The sequence below is a fragment of the Myotis daubentonii genome, chromosome 12, assembly GCF_963259705.1.
Source record: "Myotis daubentonii chromosome 12, mMyoDau2.1, whole genome shotgun sequence".
NCBI classification, from domain to species: Eukaryota; Metazoa; Chordata; class Mammalia; order Chiroptera; family Vespertilionidae; genus Myotis; species Myotis daubentonii.
The window spans coordinates 64,760,812-64,781,321 of NC_081851.1; the positions used below are offsets into that span (position 1 = coordinate 64,760,812).

General features: G+C 38.3%; 1 protein-coding gene across 2 annotated transcripts in view; it reads right to left on the reverse strand.

Moving 5' to 3' along the window:
* Positions 1-20,510, reverse strand: part of TTC27 (tetratricopeptide repeat domain 27) — a 100,066-nt gene that overhangs the window by 25,897 nt on the left and 53,659 nt on the right. For both annotated transcript variants that reach the window (XM_059660173.1, XM_059660172.1), the window contains 3 exons: positions 13,262-13,357; positions 9,519-9,641; positions 1,156-1,383 (listed from right to left, as the gene is read on the reverse strand). In XM_059660173.1, coding sequence (XP_059516156.1) covers positions 1,156-1,383; positions 9,519-9,641; positions 13,262-13,357 — 447 coding nt within the window. The remainder of the gene's footprint in view (positions 1-1,155; positions 1,384-9,518; positions 9,642-13,261; positions 13,358-20,510) is intronic.

The window sequence follows — 20,510 nt, forward strand, 5'->3', positions numbered from 1 at the left end:
ACCCAAGTAAGTGTCCTCTGACAGATGAATGGATAAACAAATGTGGTACCCACATACAATGGAATTCAGCCTTAAAAAGGAAGGAAATTCTGACACATGCTACAACATGGATGATTCCTGAGGACATTATACCAGTCACAAAGGGAAATATACTATATGACTCCACTCATACAAGGTACTTAAGAGTAGTCAAATTCAGAGGCAGAAAGTAGAATGGTTGTCAGCAACTAGAGGGACAGGGGGATAGGGAGTTATTGTTTTGCAAGATAAAAACATGAAGATGGATGGTGGTGATGCTCACACAACAATGTGAACATACTTCACACTACTGAACTTTACACTTAGAAATGGTTACGATGAAAACATCGTTGTGATGCGCTTTTTACCACAATTTTTTAAAAAAAGAAGTGCAGGTTCCAGAGGCAGACCATGTGGTTTCAAATACTGGCCAAATGTCCAGTGAGGTACCTGGCTCATAGTAAATGCTTGGTAAACATTTCTTCTTATGATGATCAATGGTCCATTCTATGTTACCCTATTTTATTTATATAAAAGTTTTTCTTTCATTATTGATTTCAGCAGTTACTTGCAGAATCCTGTACTGTCTGTAATTCTGATTCATTTCCTTCCTAATGTACCTTTTCAAAATGGAACTTAATTTTAATAGCTGTATTTGCCTTAAGCATGACTAACAAAACTAACAAAATAAAAAAACACAACAGAGAGTCCACTTTTGCTCACAAGCAAAAAGTGTATCACAGATGAAGTTCTTAGCAATCAAAGACAAGCTCACCAGCCAGTAGGACAGAAAGGGGGTACTCATTCAGGAAGAATCTAAATCAAAGAACTGTTAGGCCCTAGCCAGTCTGGTTCAGTGGATAGAGCGTCAGCCTGTGAACCAAAGGGTCTCAGGTTTGATTTGGGTCAAGGGCATGTACCTAGGTTGCAGGCTCCTCCCTGGCCCAGGGCTTGTGCAAGAGGCAACCAATCGATGTGTTTCTCTCACATCGATGTTTCTCTCTGTCTTTCCTTCTCTCTTCCACTCTCCCTAAAAATCAATGGGAAAATATCCTCCGGTGAGGATTAACAAAACAAAACAAAAAGAAAGAAAACCGTCAGTGCCGAGAGCAGATGGGGTTTGGTGAGCTGTCTAACCTGCATGGGATTGATCTTCACCGAGCGCTCGAAGCACTGCACGCACTCCTTAAACTCCTTGTTCCGCAGGTGAAGGAGGCCCTTGGAGCGCTGCGCACGGGCACTGCGGTGCCGGGACAGCTCCCAGGCCTTGTCATAGCAGCGGTGGTCACGGAGGACATCTCCAAGCAAGCAGTACAAACTTGGCGTTTCTTTTTTCTCCAGCTCTTGCCTAAGGATTTCTTCTGCCTAGAAATAACAACAGAAATAACTAAATTGGTTTTAAGCTTATTGTTTAAAGGTAAACATCTTTTAACTCACATGATCCAAAACTTCACTTTCAATGTTTAAGATGACCAGGTTAGTTCATGCATTTAGAACACAGGCTGAATAAGAAAATAACCAAAATAAATATGAAGTTTTAAAATATCCATATAATTCCCTTATTTGCATATAATATAGTAGTTATTAATGTATCTAACCATAACTCTGTAAGGTTACATTCTATTTATATATAAAAATTTATATATAGATAGGTATACATATATTCAACCAAATTATGTAACAGACTGTAGCCACAGCAGGATTTTTGCTGAAATGATCTTCCAGTGTAGGTGAAGGCAGTCTCTTGGCAGCATGGCACTGAAACTAGATAACCACTCCCTCCCAGAAATTCTAAAGGCTAGTTCACTTAATAAGTTCTTTCCTGCTTTAACCAGTTCAAGTGGATTCTGAGGTCTGCAATTAAGCAACGCCCATCATAGTAACTGGTTACAGAAGTGCTTGCAGTGTTCTCTCTCATGACCACTGGATCCTCATTGTCTTCAAATCCAACTAGATTAGATAACTAATCACAAATATTCATTTTCTGTAGGACTGCTGAATTTATAGTACAGATGACTTCAGATTCACCAGTTCCATGTGCAAGGTAAGGCATCTGATTGGGTTAATCAAGTATGTTCTAGTCATTCATCTTATTTTCTCTATTGCCTTTTAGCTTTACTAGGTACATCATTTTATTATTTTTTAATGATTGCTCTAGGGCAGTGATGGCGAACCGGTGACACGCGAACTCATTTTTTTGGTCGATTTTTCTTTGTTAAATGACATTTAAATATATAAAATAAATATCAAAAATAAAAGTCTTTGTTTTACTATGGTTGCAAATATCAAAACATTTCTATATGTGACACGGCACCAGAGTGAAGTTAGGGTTTTTCAAAATGCTGACACACTGAGCTCAAAAGGTTCGCCATCACTGCTCTAGGGTTACTCATGTGCACCTCCCGTTTACCAATATTCATTTACCGTTATTATTGTATCACCTCACCTTTCTCACTTCACAAGTGGCCATTAAGCTAATCAATGCGAAACAGTCTATTTTTGTATTATTATCTATTAGTTACTTTGTTATTTTCCATAATAACAACTGGCCAAATGTCCAGTGAGGCACCTGGCTCATAGTAAATGCTTGGTAAACATTTCTGTCTTTGAGAACTAGCCTCTACTATAGCAAAAAACAGAGTCCATCTTTGCTGCCTGCTTCAGGGAAGAAGGCTGAAGTTAGAAAATGTGCCCCGAGTTGTTGATTTAGCAGCATGCGTGAGCAAGCTCGCGCGCATGCGCCCGCACAGACACGCACACATTTTTTTAAAGCCTAAAGCTATTGTCAGGTGGACAAATCTATTAGTACGCCATTAAATTCTTAGCCTGACCATTTTCCTGTCCCCTTGGAACAAACCGCTAGCTGTTAAACCACCCCTGTCATTTCTGTAGTCCTCAAAGGCTCTTTATAGTTAGTACCATCTCTGGGCCTAGAGCTCGTTTCCCACCTTCACTCTTTGCCAGGAGGGCTTCTTACAGTTGTTGGTTTGCCAATTCCCCATTTTTATATACTGACCAGAGGCAAAGTCAGATGAGCGCCACTCTTATCATATACTAGAATTTTCAGTTCCTTCTGCTAATTCACAGAATCAAGGCACAAATCACAGCCACGAAGGGCATACAGTGAGTAAATCTAGATTTCTTGGCATCTCTTAAAGAATCAAATGATGTGGAAACACTGGTCTTCGGCATTCGAACTGCCTTTCGGACTAAAGGCACCTACATCCTCACAGATCTTATGGTTGGAAGACTGTAGGATGGATTATGTAACAGTTTTCTAGGGATGTGTTATTAAGTGTTTTGGTTGTAAGAGAACCAACATAATAGCTTAGGCAAAAAAAGGGGGGGGGGGGGAGTGACTTATTGATTCATGCACCTGAAAGCTCTTATAGACCTATCATGATAGCTGTATCCAGGGGCTGAGACGATGTCATCGTGCCTTTGTAGCTCTCCATGAGCAAACAAGAAGGGCCCTGGTTTAGTAATCCTAATGCAAACATAGAGTCAATTCAAGGCTAACAGAAAGGTTCCACTGAAGACTGGAGGGCGTCCTCGTCTCTGATAGAACCACATGGAAAGGGTTCTCCTCAGGGAGAGCAGTTCTGTTATCAGACGATCAGGGAAGGGTTGCTGAGCAGGAAAAAAGCAACTGGTGTCCACTATGAGATGGGAATTTAATGCTCTAGGTCTGAAGTTGTAAGAGGTATTTTGTTTGGCTTATGCAGTGTTTTAAAAAAAAAATTAGAGTAAACATTTTCAGGCTGTTGTGTTTAAAAATCTAGATTTCTTGGCATCTCTCAAAGAATCAAATGACGTGGAAACACGGGTCAAATTCCCACACTGTTGTATTAATTGGTTGGAGTTGAGCCGCGGCTCCTCTTTTGTATGCTCACTCCCCAGCCTGTTTCATTCATTCTCAGCAATTGGCAAGGACCTCTGGGCACTTGAGTATGTGACCCTCGCTGTGAGCAGAAACTTTCTCAGGTAAAGTAAATTGAGTGTAATTTATTCTAGCCATAACTGTAGGTTCTGCTTAAGTCTTGGCTGACTTAATGTTATACTTAGATTCACTATGTGTAGTCATTGCCACAAACTTGTATTAAGAAGAAGAATTAGTTGCTTACAATTGCAAAATAGAACAGACTGTTGAAACAGCCCACATGTGAAATATATATGTGTGTGCGCAGAGAAGTGGTCTTTGGCGTTTGCAGCTGACAGGATTCTTACAAGTACTTCAGATTCATTGTGGCCAGTTGCCTATGTAAGTATGACTGTATGTTTGGGAATGTATTTTTATCCCATTGAAAAGACATTTAGGTGACAAATTTCTTGCGGCCTATCAGGGTACACATCTATATTTTCCCATAGGGAAGTAGCAACCCATAGCCATAAATACTAAAGCTTTTTCGTTCTGTGAAGGTTTCTGGCCTCCCATATTTAATATTGCAAAAGTGACATTACAAACCCTTATGCTTTATTAATGTTCACTGGGCACATCTTTTGTAATTTTTTATTGGATAATAAATTATGTAAATTGAGTGGAGTAAGTGGAGGAGGTAGGAGAACATTTGGAGAGAGTGAAGAAGACTGAGGAATGCAATGTAACTAATTGAAGGAAGAAATATATTGCCTGCAAGCATTGCCCTTGGGAAAGATAATTCTGTTGGCAGGACAAAGAAGTGGAAGATCTCTAGGAGAAAGAATTGACTTCTAACAGAAAAATGTGGGATAGGAATTTGAGGAAAAAAGAGGCCAGTTCAGACGAAGTCACTGCTCTGGTGTTTCTGACGTTTAGAAGCTGCCCCACTCTGGCCCTCCAGAACTGTCTTCCAGTGGATAAAATACCTGGAATTGATGTTGTTTGGTAACCAGAAATTGCATACCACCCACTCTCTATTTTCTTTATTCTTACAAGTGCTGAGGTAGGTATCTGGTGGAGGAAGCATCTGAAATCCTCAGTAACTTAGCGTTTCCAAATGTGAAGTTTCTCATGATTACTAATAATCTTCCATTTGTAATTTTTGTTTTCTTTGACAAGGGTTGCAAATATTAGGTCTGTGCTATATATCTTTGGACTCTGGCGAATCTTCATGGTCTAAAACACAGTCCAATTATAAGTAAAATAAATATTTGTAGAATGGTAGTTTTTTATTCAGGTCCTATTTTAAGTGTGGGATACCTGTGGAGTATAGTATTTTCTTATAATCCTTTTTATTTCTGTAGTAATTTCTCTTCTTTTATTTCTGATTTTAGTACTTGGAGTATAAAGAAGCAACTTTTGGTTTACTCTTCTTTTTCTAGTTTTTTATGGTGGAAAATTCGGTGATAGATTTGAAATCTTTCTCCTTTTTCAATATAGGCATTTATAGCTATAAATTTTCCTCTAAGAATTGCTTTCACTTCATCCCATCAATTACAAATACATATGTATTTGTAATTTATCTCAAAGTGTTTTTAATTTCCCTGTGATTTCTTTTTTGACCTATTGGTTTTTCAGGAGTGTGTTAATTTCTACATATTAGTGACTTCCTCAAATTTCATTCTGTCAGTGATTTCTAATTTCATCTCATTGTGACTGAAGGGCATACTTTGTATAAAAGACTTCCAGTCCTGTTAAAGAGCTCAGACTTAATCCTGGAGACAAAGGGAAGTTACTGAAGACTGTGGGAATGACATGATCAGATTAGTCTTTTAGGAAGATCATTCTGAAGTGTGGGAAAATAGCTTATGGGAAATCCTTTCAATCATATAAAAAACTATTTTAGAAGAAGAAAAAACAAAAAACCCCAACCAACTGCTAAAAGAATCCCAGTTGTTAAAAATGTTAAAGGTTAAAAACATTTACTTACAACTTAAAGAACAATATAGCATAATAAAAGAAAAAACTACATAATCGCAGGTAAACCTTATTTGTTAAAACAAGAGAGGCCCCAACCCTTCTCCCTCCACCCCCTTCACCCCCATCCCTTACAACCACCTTATGCCAGCCAGTGCAGTCTTTATCTTTCATTTAGGGACCAAATTTGCTGAACAAAATAAGTTGCCCACATGTTGGGGAAACTGCTATAGTGTGCCAGATAATTTTTAAAAATTAAATGCTAACAGATGAGAGCCAGGTCTGACACCAAGGTCAAGCAAAATTAACCTTAGCTAGTTTGCCAATGGTCATTAAATAATGAGAATTTCCATTGGTAGTTCCTAAATTAGAAAATCTGAGACCCTAGAATAGCAGGTGAAAAAATAAGCACCAGAACACTATTTTTAGAATTAGGTACTTTTCCAAATTTGCCTTTTAAAAAGAAATTATGCCATTAAGCACTAAATTCAATAATTAAAATTGTATTGTGACAACTACTGGCACATAACCAATTACTAAAAGAATCTCAGCTGTTTTAGAAATAAAACTTTTGCTTCCAAATTGAAGCAAAATATTTTAGGGTCTTGCGGTTAAACTGATCAGCTAATACAGCATATGACAAACAAATAGGTAAGGGAAGTCTTTTATGTGGCAAATAAAATGCTAAAATCAAACTTTAAAATCAGGATTTTGAAAAATGTTTGGTTGTAACTCACAAAGGACTTAAAACAAAGTAAATAATTATACATTCCTAAAAATTAAAATATTTTCTAGAATAATTATAAACATGGAAATTTATCATTTTTATCATTATTATAATAATTTATCATTATTATAAGACATTTCTTACAAGGTTAAAAACATGTGCAAATTAAAAAAAATAATGCTACAATTACTCTGAGGACATAGTCAAATCTATTATCTGAAAAGGATAGATTCATTATATGTTTGCTTCTGCAGTTAGAGAAAGTCTCTAGTCTCCATACTTTCTAAAAATAATTAAACAAATGTAATATTTCAAAATAGGCTTTGAGTATTTGTGATTCACCAACTTGTTTAATTATTTCAAAAAACCACCATATTTTTATATACAGTATTATTTATGTTTACTGACCAATGTAAAAGACTAGCATATTGAAGAATGATGTAATGAGAAGGACATCAGACTAGCAGGGTCAAGATATTCATTCATCCATTCATTCCTTTGTTAAACAAACATCTGAATACTACTTCAGTGCCAGACAATGGACCCTAAAAATATTTTAAGTCCCTGAAGAAACATGATACTATATCTCATCAAATTTGGGATGCCATCAATTATAGGACTAACTCTTAACTAATAAAGAAAAATGCTTTCAATTAAATTATGACATAATGCCTTGAATAAATCACATCAGCCTCTCATTGCTTTGATATTTTTTCAATCTATTCAAATAAATTGGCAATTTTTCCTGCCTTCTTTCAATATGTTGCCTGACATTATAAATGGCAGCCTTGCTTTATATACAGACTGTACAGAATAAGATTCGTTTACTTAGGGGTATCTTCTTTTCTTAGCTCCCACAAAGCACCTAGTTGTTGTTTTTAAGGAAAAGTAAATGGAATTGTGATGATTTCTCCAATAACAAATGTTTACTTCCCTAATATCAAATTTACATTTCTTACTTTGCTTCTCTCCTTTTCTGTGTGTTCAATAACTTTCTGTCTCAATACTAACTTATAATGGGATCTTTCTGAAAATATTTAAAATGGCAATTACATCCAACCCATGTAGCACTGACACCATGCACATAATGCAATCAAAGTGATGGTATGAAATATGGCCACAACTGGACTTGTACAAGCACAGGCAATGACAGCCTGGCCAGGTGGCCACCTCACTGATACCAACTGCGAAGTGCCATCAAGTGTTAGATACATTCCAAATTCAGAGATGTTCAAATGTGAAAAATATGTGTCTTAGAATCGCAGCAGTAATAGCAGCAAACACTCATGTAGCACAATTCTATGTATTTTACATACATTATGTCATGAAAACCTACAAGGTCATAGATTATGTGCCTCTAGATGAGAAAACTGAGGCATGGGGGTAACTTGCCCAAAATCACATGGCTAGCATGTGTCAAGTCCAGCATTTGAATCAAGATAACCTGGGTCCAGAGCTGCACTTTTAACCACTGTGCCATGCAACCTCTCAAGTTAATGATCAATAACTGGCCTTGTGACCTGAGGCAAATCATTAGAGACCCCTTTCTTTATGTGAAAAAAAAATAGGGAACTGGAATGGGTAATTATGAAGCTCTTCCCCAGGATGAAAACATTATAATTACACCAGAGGCCCGGTGCACAAAATTCGCGCACTGGGTGTTTTTTTGGGGGGGGGGGGCGCGGGGATTCTTCAGCCCGGCCTGCGCCCTCTCGCAGTCCGGGAGCCGTCAGCCAGGTAGCCTGGGCCTCCCTCTGCAGGGCGATTGTGGGGCGATGGCAAGGCCCCCCCAATCAATCGCATCGCACCCGCCTTGGTGGCAGCAGTCTGTGCTGGGTCGTGGTAGTGCCCGCGACACAGGAGGGACCAAGAGGTCAGCAGTTCAGCCCGCTTGCCAGTCCCCGCCAACCCGAGCCTACTGCACTTGCAGTCTGGCGTTCGGTCGTCCGTTCGGTCGTTTTGGACATTATGGCTCTTTATATATTCGGATAATCTTTTACAGTAAAATTTTACTTCCAAACTAGTTTCTCCTTCAGTCAATACAACTCAAAGACCTTCACTGCCATTAGTGATTAGTGAAAGGAATGTAACTTCTACCACTAGTCTAAAATTGACACTCTGTAGAAGGTATTTGCAAAACAGACACACGTGTACTTGTACCGCTCTTTCTCTTTTTTATGGTGATGGTGAAAGGATGACTATAGATATAAATGACCCAATTTATGGGTTTTACTCTTTTTGCATACTATACTTATGATAGAAATTTAGTCGTTTAAAGTTTTAATCCAAATTAACGCATGATTTCAATGTGTCAGTTTTAACAAATATTCACGGTATGGAGCCCCCTATTCTTTTAAAAATCTTGTTCATTTATGAGGGGGGAAACAATAGATTAATAACAGATGCAATATTACAACATTTTCCCTCCTGACCGAATTTAAGGTGGAATTAAATGTACTTTATACACCTGACAACTCTTCTGCCCCCAGTAGTCATCACACCCTTTGGATTTTCTTCTACAGAACCAGCCACTCTCCTTCCTAGACAACCTTCCTTCAGACCCACACCCTCTGATCAGCAGACAACCCAGTGACAGTGAAAATAACTCCTAATCTTTCCGTGTGAAGTTGTCCTACAGGAGGAGAGTCATAAAGAAAAGAGATCAAAATGTGAAATGTCTTTAAGCTTTCATTACTCATTCTTAAACGTCAAATACCATATCAACTTTGGCCGGCTTTTCTCATATATATACCCATGCAGACATATAAACAGAAATCATTAAAAAGAAAACATTAAAAAGATATTTGGGGGTGGGGGGTGAGTAGAAAAAGGGATATAAGTGAACAGTTGGCAAAAGTAGGCTTAAAAAGAGACCAAGTGAGAAGGTGCTCAAAGACAGAGGCTCCTGCCAGCACATAGAATGTTATTATTACATACCTTCCCATGCTGTCCAGCTCTTTCATAACAAATGACAACATCCTCCCACATTTCTAGTTTCTCAAATATCTGAAGGGCCGAACTGGTACATCCCAACTCAAAGAGTAAACTTGCAAGTTGGCGCTAGAAAAATCAAGTTAAAATAATGAACATTTCTTTATGCAAAGACAGATTTCTGTTTCACTTGCATGTTTATCTAATCTGCCAGTCAAGGGTCTGCTTATTGTAATAAATGTATACTTTATATAATTCAACATTAACCAACTAGGAATTTGCAATTATTCAATAGTTGCCTTTACTTTATAGGAAGTAAAGGATTAATAAACAATATAGACACAGTTCAAAATACTCAATATATCATTTTTTCCCAACAACTCAGAATTTAAAAAGCAAATTCAGTATTTCTTTCTTACCTAGAGATTCTATATATGACAATCTCTGATTTGTAAAGCTGAGAACCAATAAATTAATTTTTAAAGCCCTACCTAGAATGGCTATTATCAAAAAGATGAGATAACAAGTATTGGCGAGGATGTGGAGAAGGGAACCCTTGTGCACTGTTGGTGGAAAGGCAAATTGGCATAGCCACTATGGAAAATAGTATGGAGGTTCCTCAAAAATTTGAAAATAGAACTACCAAAACATCTAGCAATTCCACTTCTGGGTATCTATTCAAAGGAAATGAAAAAAATATTAGAAAAGTTTTAAAAGCAGGTGAGGTTCTTGTGTTGTTTTCGCTTAAATACACTTTTACTATTCTTCCGAAAGTCAATGCATATTAAAAGCTAAGAAGTTGCCCGGCCGGCGTGGCTCAGTGGTTGAGCATGGACCTATGAACCAGAAGGTCACAGGCTCGATCCCCAGTGTGGGGCCTGTGGGAGGCAGCCGATCAATGATTCTCTCTCATTACTGATGTTTCTATTTCCCACTCCCTCTCCCTTACTCTCTGAAATAAATGAAAATATATATGATAAAGAAAAGAGCTAAGAAGCTAATGGATATGGAAAATCTGGGATTGACTAAATGAAATATACTTGAAAATTATAATATATTATCAAAATAAATAAAGGGGCTGGTCCAATTCTTTTATATCTCATGAACTATAAAGTATTAGAGAGCTTGGCTGGGATATTTAGGATATTTGACTGGACATTTTTAAAAACTGAGCATGGTATGTGGAATAAATCCATGCAGTTCAGTGGTTTAAATTTTTCATTTAATAAAGAAAATTATGACATCTAAGCATAAGGCTGGCTAGCAGTAAAGACTAATTCTCTTTTTACAGTAAACTATGTTGTTACTTCTTGATCTTTGAAAATAATACTTAAAGATATGGTTACTTCCTATAATGACAGAAAAAATGACTTAATTTCTTAATGAAAGAGGATGTTTATGTAACTACCCAAAAACCCTAAAATCCACAGCATCCAAAGCAGATTAAAATAAATATTTAGACTAAATTCTATTTGAACAGTATTTAATTAGCCTAAATTCTATTTGAACGGTATATAATTTAAGCTTCTGTTCAAAAACATATTAAAAGCTACACCCTTAACAGACATGTTTTGTCAGAATAATAGCAGAGAGTCTGAGAGCTTTATCCACCACAAACCACACAGTACAGAGCACTTCAGACATTTCAGAGATCATGGTCAACAGCATGCCAAAAGTTCCAGCTGTTAAACTTTCTTATGAAGAAGCTACTCCTGTCTGGCCGGCGTGGCTCAGTGGTTGAGCATCGACCTATGAACCAGGAGGTCAAGATTTGATACCCGGTCAGGGCACATGCCCAGGTTGCAGGCTTGATCCCCAATGTGGAGCGTGCAGAAGGCAGCCACTCAATGTTTCTCTCTCATCATTGATGTTGCTCTCTCTCTCTCCCTCTCCCTTCCTCTCTGAAATCAATAAAAATCCTATATTATAAAAGGTTAATATGCAAATTGACCCTAACAGCAAAAACGATTGGGAATCACTGGTCACAATGACACACACTGACCACCAGGGGGCAGATGCTCAATGCAGGAACTGTCCCCTGATGGTCAGTGCACTCCCACAGGGGGAGCTCTGCTCAGCCACAAGACAGGCTGATGGTTGCCAGCACAGTGGTGGTGGCAGGAGCCTCTCCTGCCTCCTCAGCAGCACTAAGGATGTCCCACTGCAGCTTAGGCCTGCTCCCCGCTGGCAAGTGGACATCCCCCAAAGGCTCCAGGGCTGCCAGAGGGATGTCTGACTGCCAGCTTAGGCCTGTTCCACCAGGGAGCGGGCCTAAGCCAGCAGATGGACATCCCCCGAGTGGTCTCAGACTGCGAGAAGGGCACAGGCCGGGCTGAGGGACCCCTCCGCGAGTGCACAAATTTTTGTGCACCGGGCCTCTAGTATATATATATTTTAAAAAGAAGCTACTCCTTTCAGATGCTGTAACAAAGATTTTTAAGTGTCTACATTTTATCAAGACTCCTTCAATAGATAATGTGAATTCTAATGTATAATAAACCCCCTAAGTCTCCTGTGCTTAATATAAATGACTCTAAGAAATCTTACAATGGGGACTCTGAGTCACTGGATGGTGGCTGGCATTTATAACGCTAAAGCTGGTTCAAATGACAATAGTTACTAAATAATCTAGGAATTTCTGGTTGGCGTCATTTGGCTCCACCTAACATCTCTGTGCCATAGCTTCCTCACCTGCAAATTGGGGCATTTCACAAAATTGTTACAATAAAATAAGAGCATGTGTGTGAGATGCAGAACAAAATGCATGCCTCATACTAAGTGTGCAGTAAAAGTTGTTATCAATGGTTGTAATGAAGAGATAAGGAAAGGAGGTAAACAGGACTAAAAGTTGGGAAACTAGAGATCTAGTTTATGAACACCTATGCGACCAACATCGGAAAAGTGTACAAAAGCCTCAATTTTCTTCTCTGTAAAATTAAGAAATTGGACCAAGTGTCTAAATCGCCTTCAGTGCTAAAAATTTTACAAAATAGGGAATCACACCTATAACACAGGAGAACTATAGGTCAATGAATGGGTCAGGGGGTCAGAATCTCCACCCCAACATGGATCAGAGGTGGGCAAACTTTTTGACTCGAGGGCCACAATGGGTTCTTAAACTGGACCGGAGGGCCAGAACAAAAGCATGGATGGAGTGTTTGTGTGAACTAATATAAATTCAAAGTAAACATCATTACATAAAAGGGTACGGTCTTTTATTTCAATAGTTTTATTCATTTCAAACAGGCCGGATTCAGCCCGCGGACTGTAGTTTGCCCACGGCTGAGTTAGGAGCTACAATAGGTAATCTCATATCCTCAAGAAGAGGAAAGTAGTTAAGGATATCTTACAATAGAGTATGAAAAAAAAGTAAAAAAAACAAACACAATAGAGTATGAAATAAATGCTTTCTTTTACACTCTGTAAATAACCTGGTTTAAAGGTTCATTATTTGGCAGAAAGTCTTTACAGGGCTTTTAAATGTAAAAAGTTATTTTGAAAATGAAAGCATCTGTGGTTCTATTATTTATTTTCAAGGATTCTGTTTATCTAGTTTTAAATTCTTTTAAAAATGTTTTAAAAGTCTAATATCACTTTAATCAAAATAGCTACTTGAAGTAATGGACAATCCCCAGCTATTTTAATTCTTTTCACTGAAATATCTGAAAACAGACATAAACTGGAAATCATTATTTTCTAATACATTTATCTTTCAAAAACAAAGTATACCCAATGACAAACAACAATACCTGAATGGCCCAGTGAGGTGGTACTTGACAGCAATAGAAAATTTTCAGACGCTCCAATACAGATGTAGTCTTGTCTTCAAATTGGTCTGCAAGAGCCTTAAGAGCACACATCCTAATCAGGATATATATATTCTTTTTAACTTAAACAAGATTCTAGTTGTAAAAGTTATATAAGTGGACACATAAATAATAAATAAATAAAACACAAGTCATGGTGATAAGGTGATGGGGTGTATAAATTTTTTCTTGAATTTCTTTAAATATTAAAAAAAAACTTAAAATTAATCAACATTAACATAAACATGTACATTAAAACTTATCAGAATATTTTTAAAACTAAGACTTCCTCTAACAGTTCCTTCAAAGAACTATCCTTATTAATCAGCCCTTTTACCTTTCCTCAGAAAAATTGTTCTTTAGTGTATCTATTTCATAATCCTAACGTCACTTTGACAATGGCACTCTCTACTATGAATTGGAGAAAAATTATATAAAGAATTTCATTTAGGACTATTTTCTCAGGAACAAAGTGAAAGTGAAAGGTGGATCTCTTTGACCACAGAGAGTGAGCTTTCTTATTCTTCAGTAACAGAGCTGTAAGGCTGGACAGTCGTTCATGCAAGACCCCTCTTAAGGGACAGTGGACAGAGAAAAGTGGTGTGCACTGAAGAACCGCCACCCCCCCCACCCCAACTGAAATACCTACACCAAGCATGTCAAACGCAAAGGCTAACACAGGCTAAATAAACAAGGTTGAAGTTTATGTGGGCCGCAAAAAAACAAAACCTTCAATTTTCATAGAAACGTAGGTTTATTTCGATAGAGACATGCTGAATACAAAGGGCTGAAATAAATGAGTAATCCATAATAATAAAAGTGTAATATGCTAATTAGAACAGACGTCCTTCCAGATGATGTTCTGGATGAAGTTGGGGCTTTAAGGGCAGAGGCAGCTGCCACAGTTGCCTCGGGGCGAGGCAAGCCACTGTGGCTGCGAGGGCCAAGCCCCTTGCACAAATTTCGTGCATTGGGCTTCTAGTTGTTAACATAAAATAATAGAACATTTTAATAAAAATTAATATTTTATTGAACATTAACTTACCAGACACTGAATAACTGCACAAATTAATAAGCGTAATGCAAATAAATCTATTTTTCTTGTTCTCTGAAAGCAAAATATTTCCTGTTGCACACACCATACAAGTTAGTACAAGACTAATGACGTTGCAATTGACTGCTAAAATATTCGCTTCTAGCTGAAACCGGTTTGGCTCAGTGGATAGAGCGTCGGCCTGCGGACTGAAAGGTCCCAGGTTCGATTCCGGTCAAGGGCATGTACCTGGGTTGCGGGCACATCCCCAGTGGGAAATGTGCAGGAGGCAGCTGATCGATGTTTCTCTCTCATCGATGTTTCTAACTCTCTATCTCTCTCCTTTCCTCTTTGTAAAAAATCAATAAAATATATTTTAAAATATTAGCTTCTAGTATTAGTGGAGAGAAATGGTGCGCCTGCACGTAAGGCGCGTAGGGAAATGAATGCAACACGATTATAGTAATCAGTCATTAGTGAACACTGTCGTTCGTTATTAATAATTATGTATACAGGATATTGTAAAAATTAAGTTACGAAATTTTTATTAAAATGTTTCTTACCTACCATTATATTGCCTGGGCCGCAGAAATATTCGTTGTGGGCCGCATGAGGCCTGTGGGCCACAAGTTTGACATGCTTGACCTACAGGGATACTGAATAACTGAACATCTGGAAGCTACATCAGGAAGCAGACCAATATGACCAAGAGGGCTGACTCTGAGAAAAGGCCATGGCCAACTGCAAAGTCAAAGGCTACCTTATCCAATGATCAAGTGGTCAGCTATCAAAAGAACTCACATATTCAGCATCTAAGTGAATGCGGACATATTCTGGAGTTCCTAAGCAAACACACGGACAGCAGCTCTATTATCATAATCATCTTCACCTGTCTCTTGATTTGTCATTCAGTTTATAGCAAATTTTTTTTTTCTGATATACATTTAGACCTTCTCTAAATAGTAACTGTTTTTGCATAACATAGTAGTTAAATTTTATTTCCTTGCCAGTTGACTATTTTTCACAGCCCTGTCTCATGAGGAGTAGATAGTAACAATATGGCAAGGTTGATTTTCTGGTGTTAATACACATGCTATGGTTATGTAAGAGAACGTCCTTGTAAATTATTTGAGGATGGTTATGCACCATGCTGGCAAATTAGTTTCCAACACTTCAAAATAAAAAAGTTAGCTGTACTGTACTTACAACTTTTCTGTAAGTTTGAAATTGTTTCAAGCTTTTACAAAGTTAATTTTTAAAAATGAAATTTTTTTAAAAAAGAGAAAGAAAAGTAGCAAATCCAAACTTCCTCAGAAGAAAGAGAAGAAAGAAAAAGACAAGAATGTAACATATCCCAGCAAAAGCACAGGACAAGGAGACCAGTTTCTGAGCGGGAAAACCATTCCTCAATTGGGGGGCTCGCTCTACTATACTAGGTGGGAAATATATGGTTAGCCTAAGAATATCCCGTAGAATGAGAGGATACTCATTACATCACTTGTTTGACAATCCAAGATGTTATTCCATCAAGTCAGTCAGAACAAATTGAGACATAACCACACTCCTAAACCATCTTGGTCAAAATATTTTTAAAGCTTTCTGGCCTTACTTCAGAGAAACTTAATAGCAAAAAGGTTGCATGCTTCTGCCCAAAGCTGTTTAGTTGTATGAAGGAGCAAAGAGAAGAAAAACTTCTGGCTGAATACATATGGTTACAATACATAAATAAAAGGTTCACTGAATTACTTCATCAAAAGGGAGGCAAATTTTTCTTTTTATCAAATTCTTTTTCTTTCTCTAGAAGGAAAAAAAAGTAACTAATGCTTATTTAATAATAATAAAAAGCCACATTTACTTTTATGAAGTCCTAATTACATGAAAAAACGTTTTATTTTCAAGCAAAACTCACGTTGTTTGCTGTGGTTACTGCATCTAGCTTAAACATATTAAACACCCAGTAAACACTTCGTGATTATCAATAAGCAATTTTGTTATGTATTTCAGATACTCTAAGATACTTTTAGATGATCTCACAGTAAGTGTCCCTGATAGTCTCAGATCCTCTCCAACGGCAAAGACCACAGCAGAGAGAGGGCAGGGAACCAAACCTATTTGAGCTGAGCCCATGACTAAGCCCGGGTACAAGTACACTCCCGCTCCACAAGAACCTGACTAGGCCATATGTACGATAAAGATAAAGATTAAGAACAGAATTCTAACCTCTTTTTACTCCTACATAAAATATACTTCTTCGCACTTTAAGCAAGACAATCACCAAAATAAGAACGACCTACCAACAAAATTTAGGACATTTAACTACTATACAAAAGCAAAGTACTGTACTCTTTTTTATTTGCAAAGTTACTACCAATAGAGGGGCATATTTACAGCACATCTCTACATTTTTCAGACTAGAATTATTTCTAGCAACTCATTCTTAAATAATTCCATTATATTCAAACAAATTAGAATCCCATACAGACATGGTGAATAATTCCATTATACAAATAAACTGGAGTCCTTTCAGGAGAAACAGAGCTGGTAAGTGAAGTGACCTGATTGTTCTGGGTTCATCTAGCTGGTTGGCTAACCACAATGACACTCACCTAGGAGATTTCCTACATGATCTCTGCAATCCCGATATTCTGAATATATGGCTTTATCAAAAGAGTATTTGTTTTACTTCAAGCATGTGGGGATTGTTAGTTGGTTTTAGCCACCCTTAGTGGAACACAAGTACACGTACATTCGTTAGGAGTGAACCAAGTACCCAAACAGTCTAGGAAAGAATGTAGGGAGGTGAATACTAGCTGAGTACCAGGAGAATGGGACTGAAAGAAAGTGAAGCCTCAGTTCCTACTGTGTATATTTATGTTCATGAACATGGGCGTAAACAATGTGCTCAGTGAGAAAACAGCACTTTGCAAGCTTTCACATACACCCAGAAATTTAGGTAAATGGTCTCTAGACCAGTGTCCCACCCTATCACTTGCCATTTTCTCTTTCCAGCTTCTAAATGTCATGAATTTCACGAGCACTTGGTTATAGTTAAAGCTGGAGGTGGTCTAAAAGCGGGGGAGGGGGAAGGAGAGAGAGAGAGAAGCAAATATACCTTAAACCAATCATGAGGAATTGAAAGCCAGAGTGTACTCTAGGAGGGTGACAGAAGACATGGATAAACGGGAATGACAATGAATAGAGTGAGGAATAAATTAGGGCTCAGTCTGGGCACAACTAGAACACAACCAAAGACAACTTCTTGTTGTATCGCTATTGTGATATGAGACTGTCTTCAAGTTTTAAGACCCTCTTTTAAAAAGTTGTTTCCCCCACCCAAACCTCACCTCGAAGCATTTATACCTTGAGTGTCCTTTGAGAAAAGGTTACCTGGTCACGTGGATTCCCTAGCCCCACGCAATAACAACGCTCCAACCTTCAGGAGCCAAAGTACCGCAGGTCAGAGGGTATTGCTATGACTCAGGAAATGAGAGAATAATCCCCAGAAAGCAGTGATGTGTCCTCGCTTCTTCATGTTCTGTTCTCAGGAGGGAAAAAAATTCCCCCCAAAACTAGAGAAGAGCAAGACTACATTTTAAAATCAGCACACGGGAAATGATTTGGTATAAAAGAACAATTCCGAACCAGGTGTGGTAGGATGTAGACTTCATGTGTTCGTATCTAAAAATATGGCGCATGTATCTTTAAAAGAACAGATCTACCCTTGCACTGAAGGCCATTCATTCTCTCTAGCATGATATCAAAGTTTTTATCAGCTTTCTGAAGAGCCAAGCAGAAATTAGCTGATAATCTAAAAGGTATGACTGATCATATGGCTGGAGCTATTAACAGTGCTCCTCTGCCTAAGGCAGTCTTTTCCAAACCCCCACCTCCCAACCCCGAATCGGAGAGCTAGACTGAAGAGCCCTATTTTAATAAGCAACTTGGAAGTGGTCTGTAGGTTCAGGCAAGTCTGGGAAATGTTGCATAAGGCTGTTAAGATGGACCAAGGGCGCTCTCCCAGCGAAAGCCAATGTGTCAGTTCAATCAACGTAAGTGACTCTGTCCAAAGAACTCCAGTGTGTCCCTGCCTGGAACCTGACCGAAGCTGTCGCTTTGGGAGTGTGTCTTTGGGAGTGTGCTTTAGTAGGGGTGCTTTACTCCATCCCATTAGTAAACTTCTTGGCTAGTTCCTATTTCTTTACTTTTCTTTACCTTTCCAGGTGTTTGTGTGTGTTTTTAATTTTTTACCATAGATAATAAAGCTTATTTTGTGTTGTACATCACTTGTCCCACTCTCTTACCCTACTTATCTATGAACTAATTATGGCCTGTTTTTACCAAGCTATCATGAAGCTCATATCCTGGATTCAGCCCATCAGCATCCCTTTGGGCAGCCCCCTCTCTTGGCTTTAGCAGGAGCCAGTGCACTCACCATTTGCAGGTCCTTTCCCACAGGACCACATCCTGGTACTGTGTGCACTGCAATTCCCTCTCCGTTCACCTAAATCACAGGCCTTGAGGCACCGACTTCCGCAACCCAAGCTTTTCTCACAAAAGCTTCTATTCACTTCCTCCTGCCAACACTCATTCAACCCCTTTCCTCCAGATGGTGCCTTATACAGATGAAGCCTAATACTGATAGCTTTTTTCTCCTTTAAGCCAGTGTTCACAGCTTCCTTGGAACAATACAGCATGAAGGATAAAAGCGTGGACTTCAAAATCCAAAGTAGACCAGATCTGAATTCCAGCCCAGCTAGTAGACCTTGGGTAAGTCATGTCAGTGTTCTGTCCTTCAGTTTCCTCATCGGTAAAAATGTACATAATGTCTATGCACTAGAATTATTTAGCTCCTGGCATATGAGTGGTCAGTAAATGGTATTTAACTATACAAAGTTCTGAATAAACAGTAGTAACTATAATTATTCCAACAAATAAATGCCTAGCTATAGTCACATGAGTCAATACTTATCAATAACTTTCAAATGCCACACATGGTTATCAATGCAGGTGATGTACAGAACCAGAATGGAAGACACGTTCTCATGTCTCCAATATTTGAAAAGCTCAATGGCATAACTCAGTACACTAAACAGCATCATTCGTGTGGAGGGGACAGGTTCTATCTAAAGTTGAAAAATCAAGAAGTAAACTATAGCATTTAAAGATAATTAATAGAAGTGTAAATATTTAAAGTTATAATGGAAACCACTACAATAACAACAAATAAAGAATGTGCTAAAAAATGAACTGGGCTCCCATTTGACCCAGTGATCCCACTTCTAGGACTATATCCCAAGAAACCAGAAACACCAATCAGAAAGGATATATGCACCCCTGTGTTCATAGCAGCACAATTTACAATAGCAAAGATTTGGAGGCAACCTAAGCACCCATCAGCAGATGAGTGGATTAAAAAACTGTGGTACAGCTACACAATGGAATACTCTGCCGCTATAAAAAAGAAGGAACTTTTTTTTTATTGTTTAAAATATTACAAAGAGTAGTACATATGTCTCTTTTTTTTTTTTTCCCTTGACCTTCCCCCGGCCTCCCCTAACCCCCAGTGTCTTGTGTCCATTGGTTATGCTTATATGCATACATACAAGTCCTTTGGTTGATCACTCACCCGCCCGCCCCAACTCTCCCCAGCCTTCCCACTGTAGTTTGACAGTCTGTTCGATGCTGCTCTGCCTCTGTATCTATTTTTGTTCATCAGTTTATAATGGTCTTTTCTTTTCTTTTTTTTTTAATATATATTTTATTGATTTTTTACAGAGAGGAAGGGAGAGAGATAGAGAGCTAGAAACATCGATGAGAGAGAAACATCGATCAGCTGCCTCCTGCACATCTCCCACTGGGGATATGCCCGTAACCCAGGTACATGCCCTCAACCGGAATCGAACCTGGGACCTTTCAGTCCGCAGGCCGACGCTCTATCCACTGAGCCAAACCGGTTTCGGCTATAATGGTCTTTATTATCCATAAGTGAGTGAGAGCATGTGGTATTCTTCTTTCATTGACTGGCTTATTTCACTTAGCATAATGTTTTCCAGTTCCATCCATGCTGTTGCAAATGGTAAGAATTCCTTCTTTTTTACAACAGCATAGTATTCCACTGTGTAGATGTACCACAGTTTTCTAATCCATTCATCTGTTGAT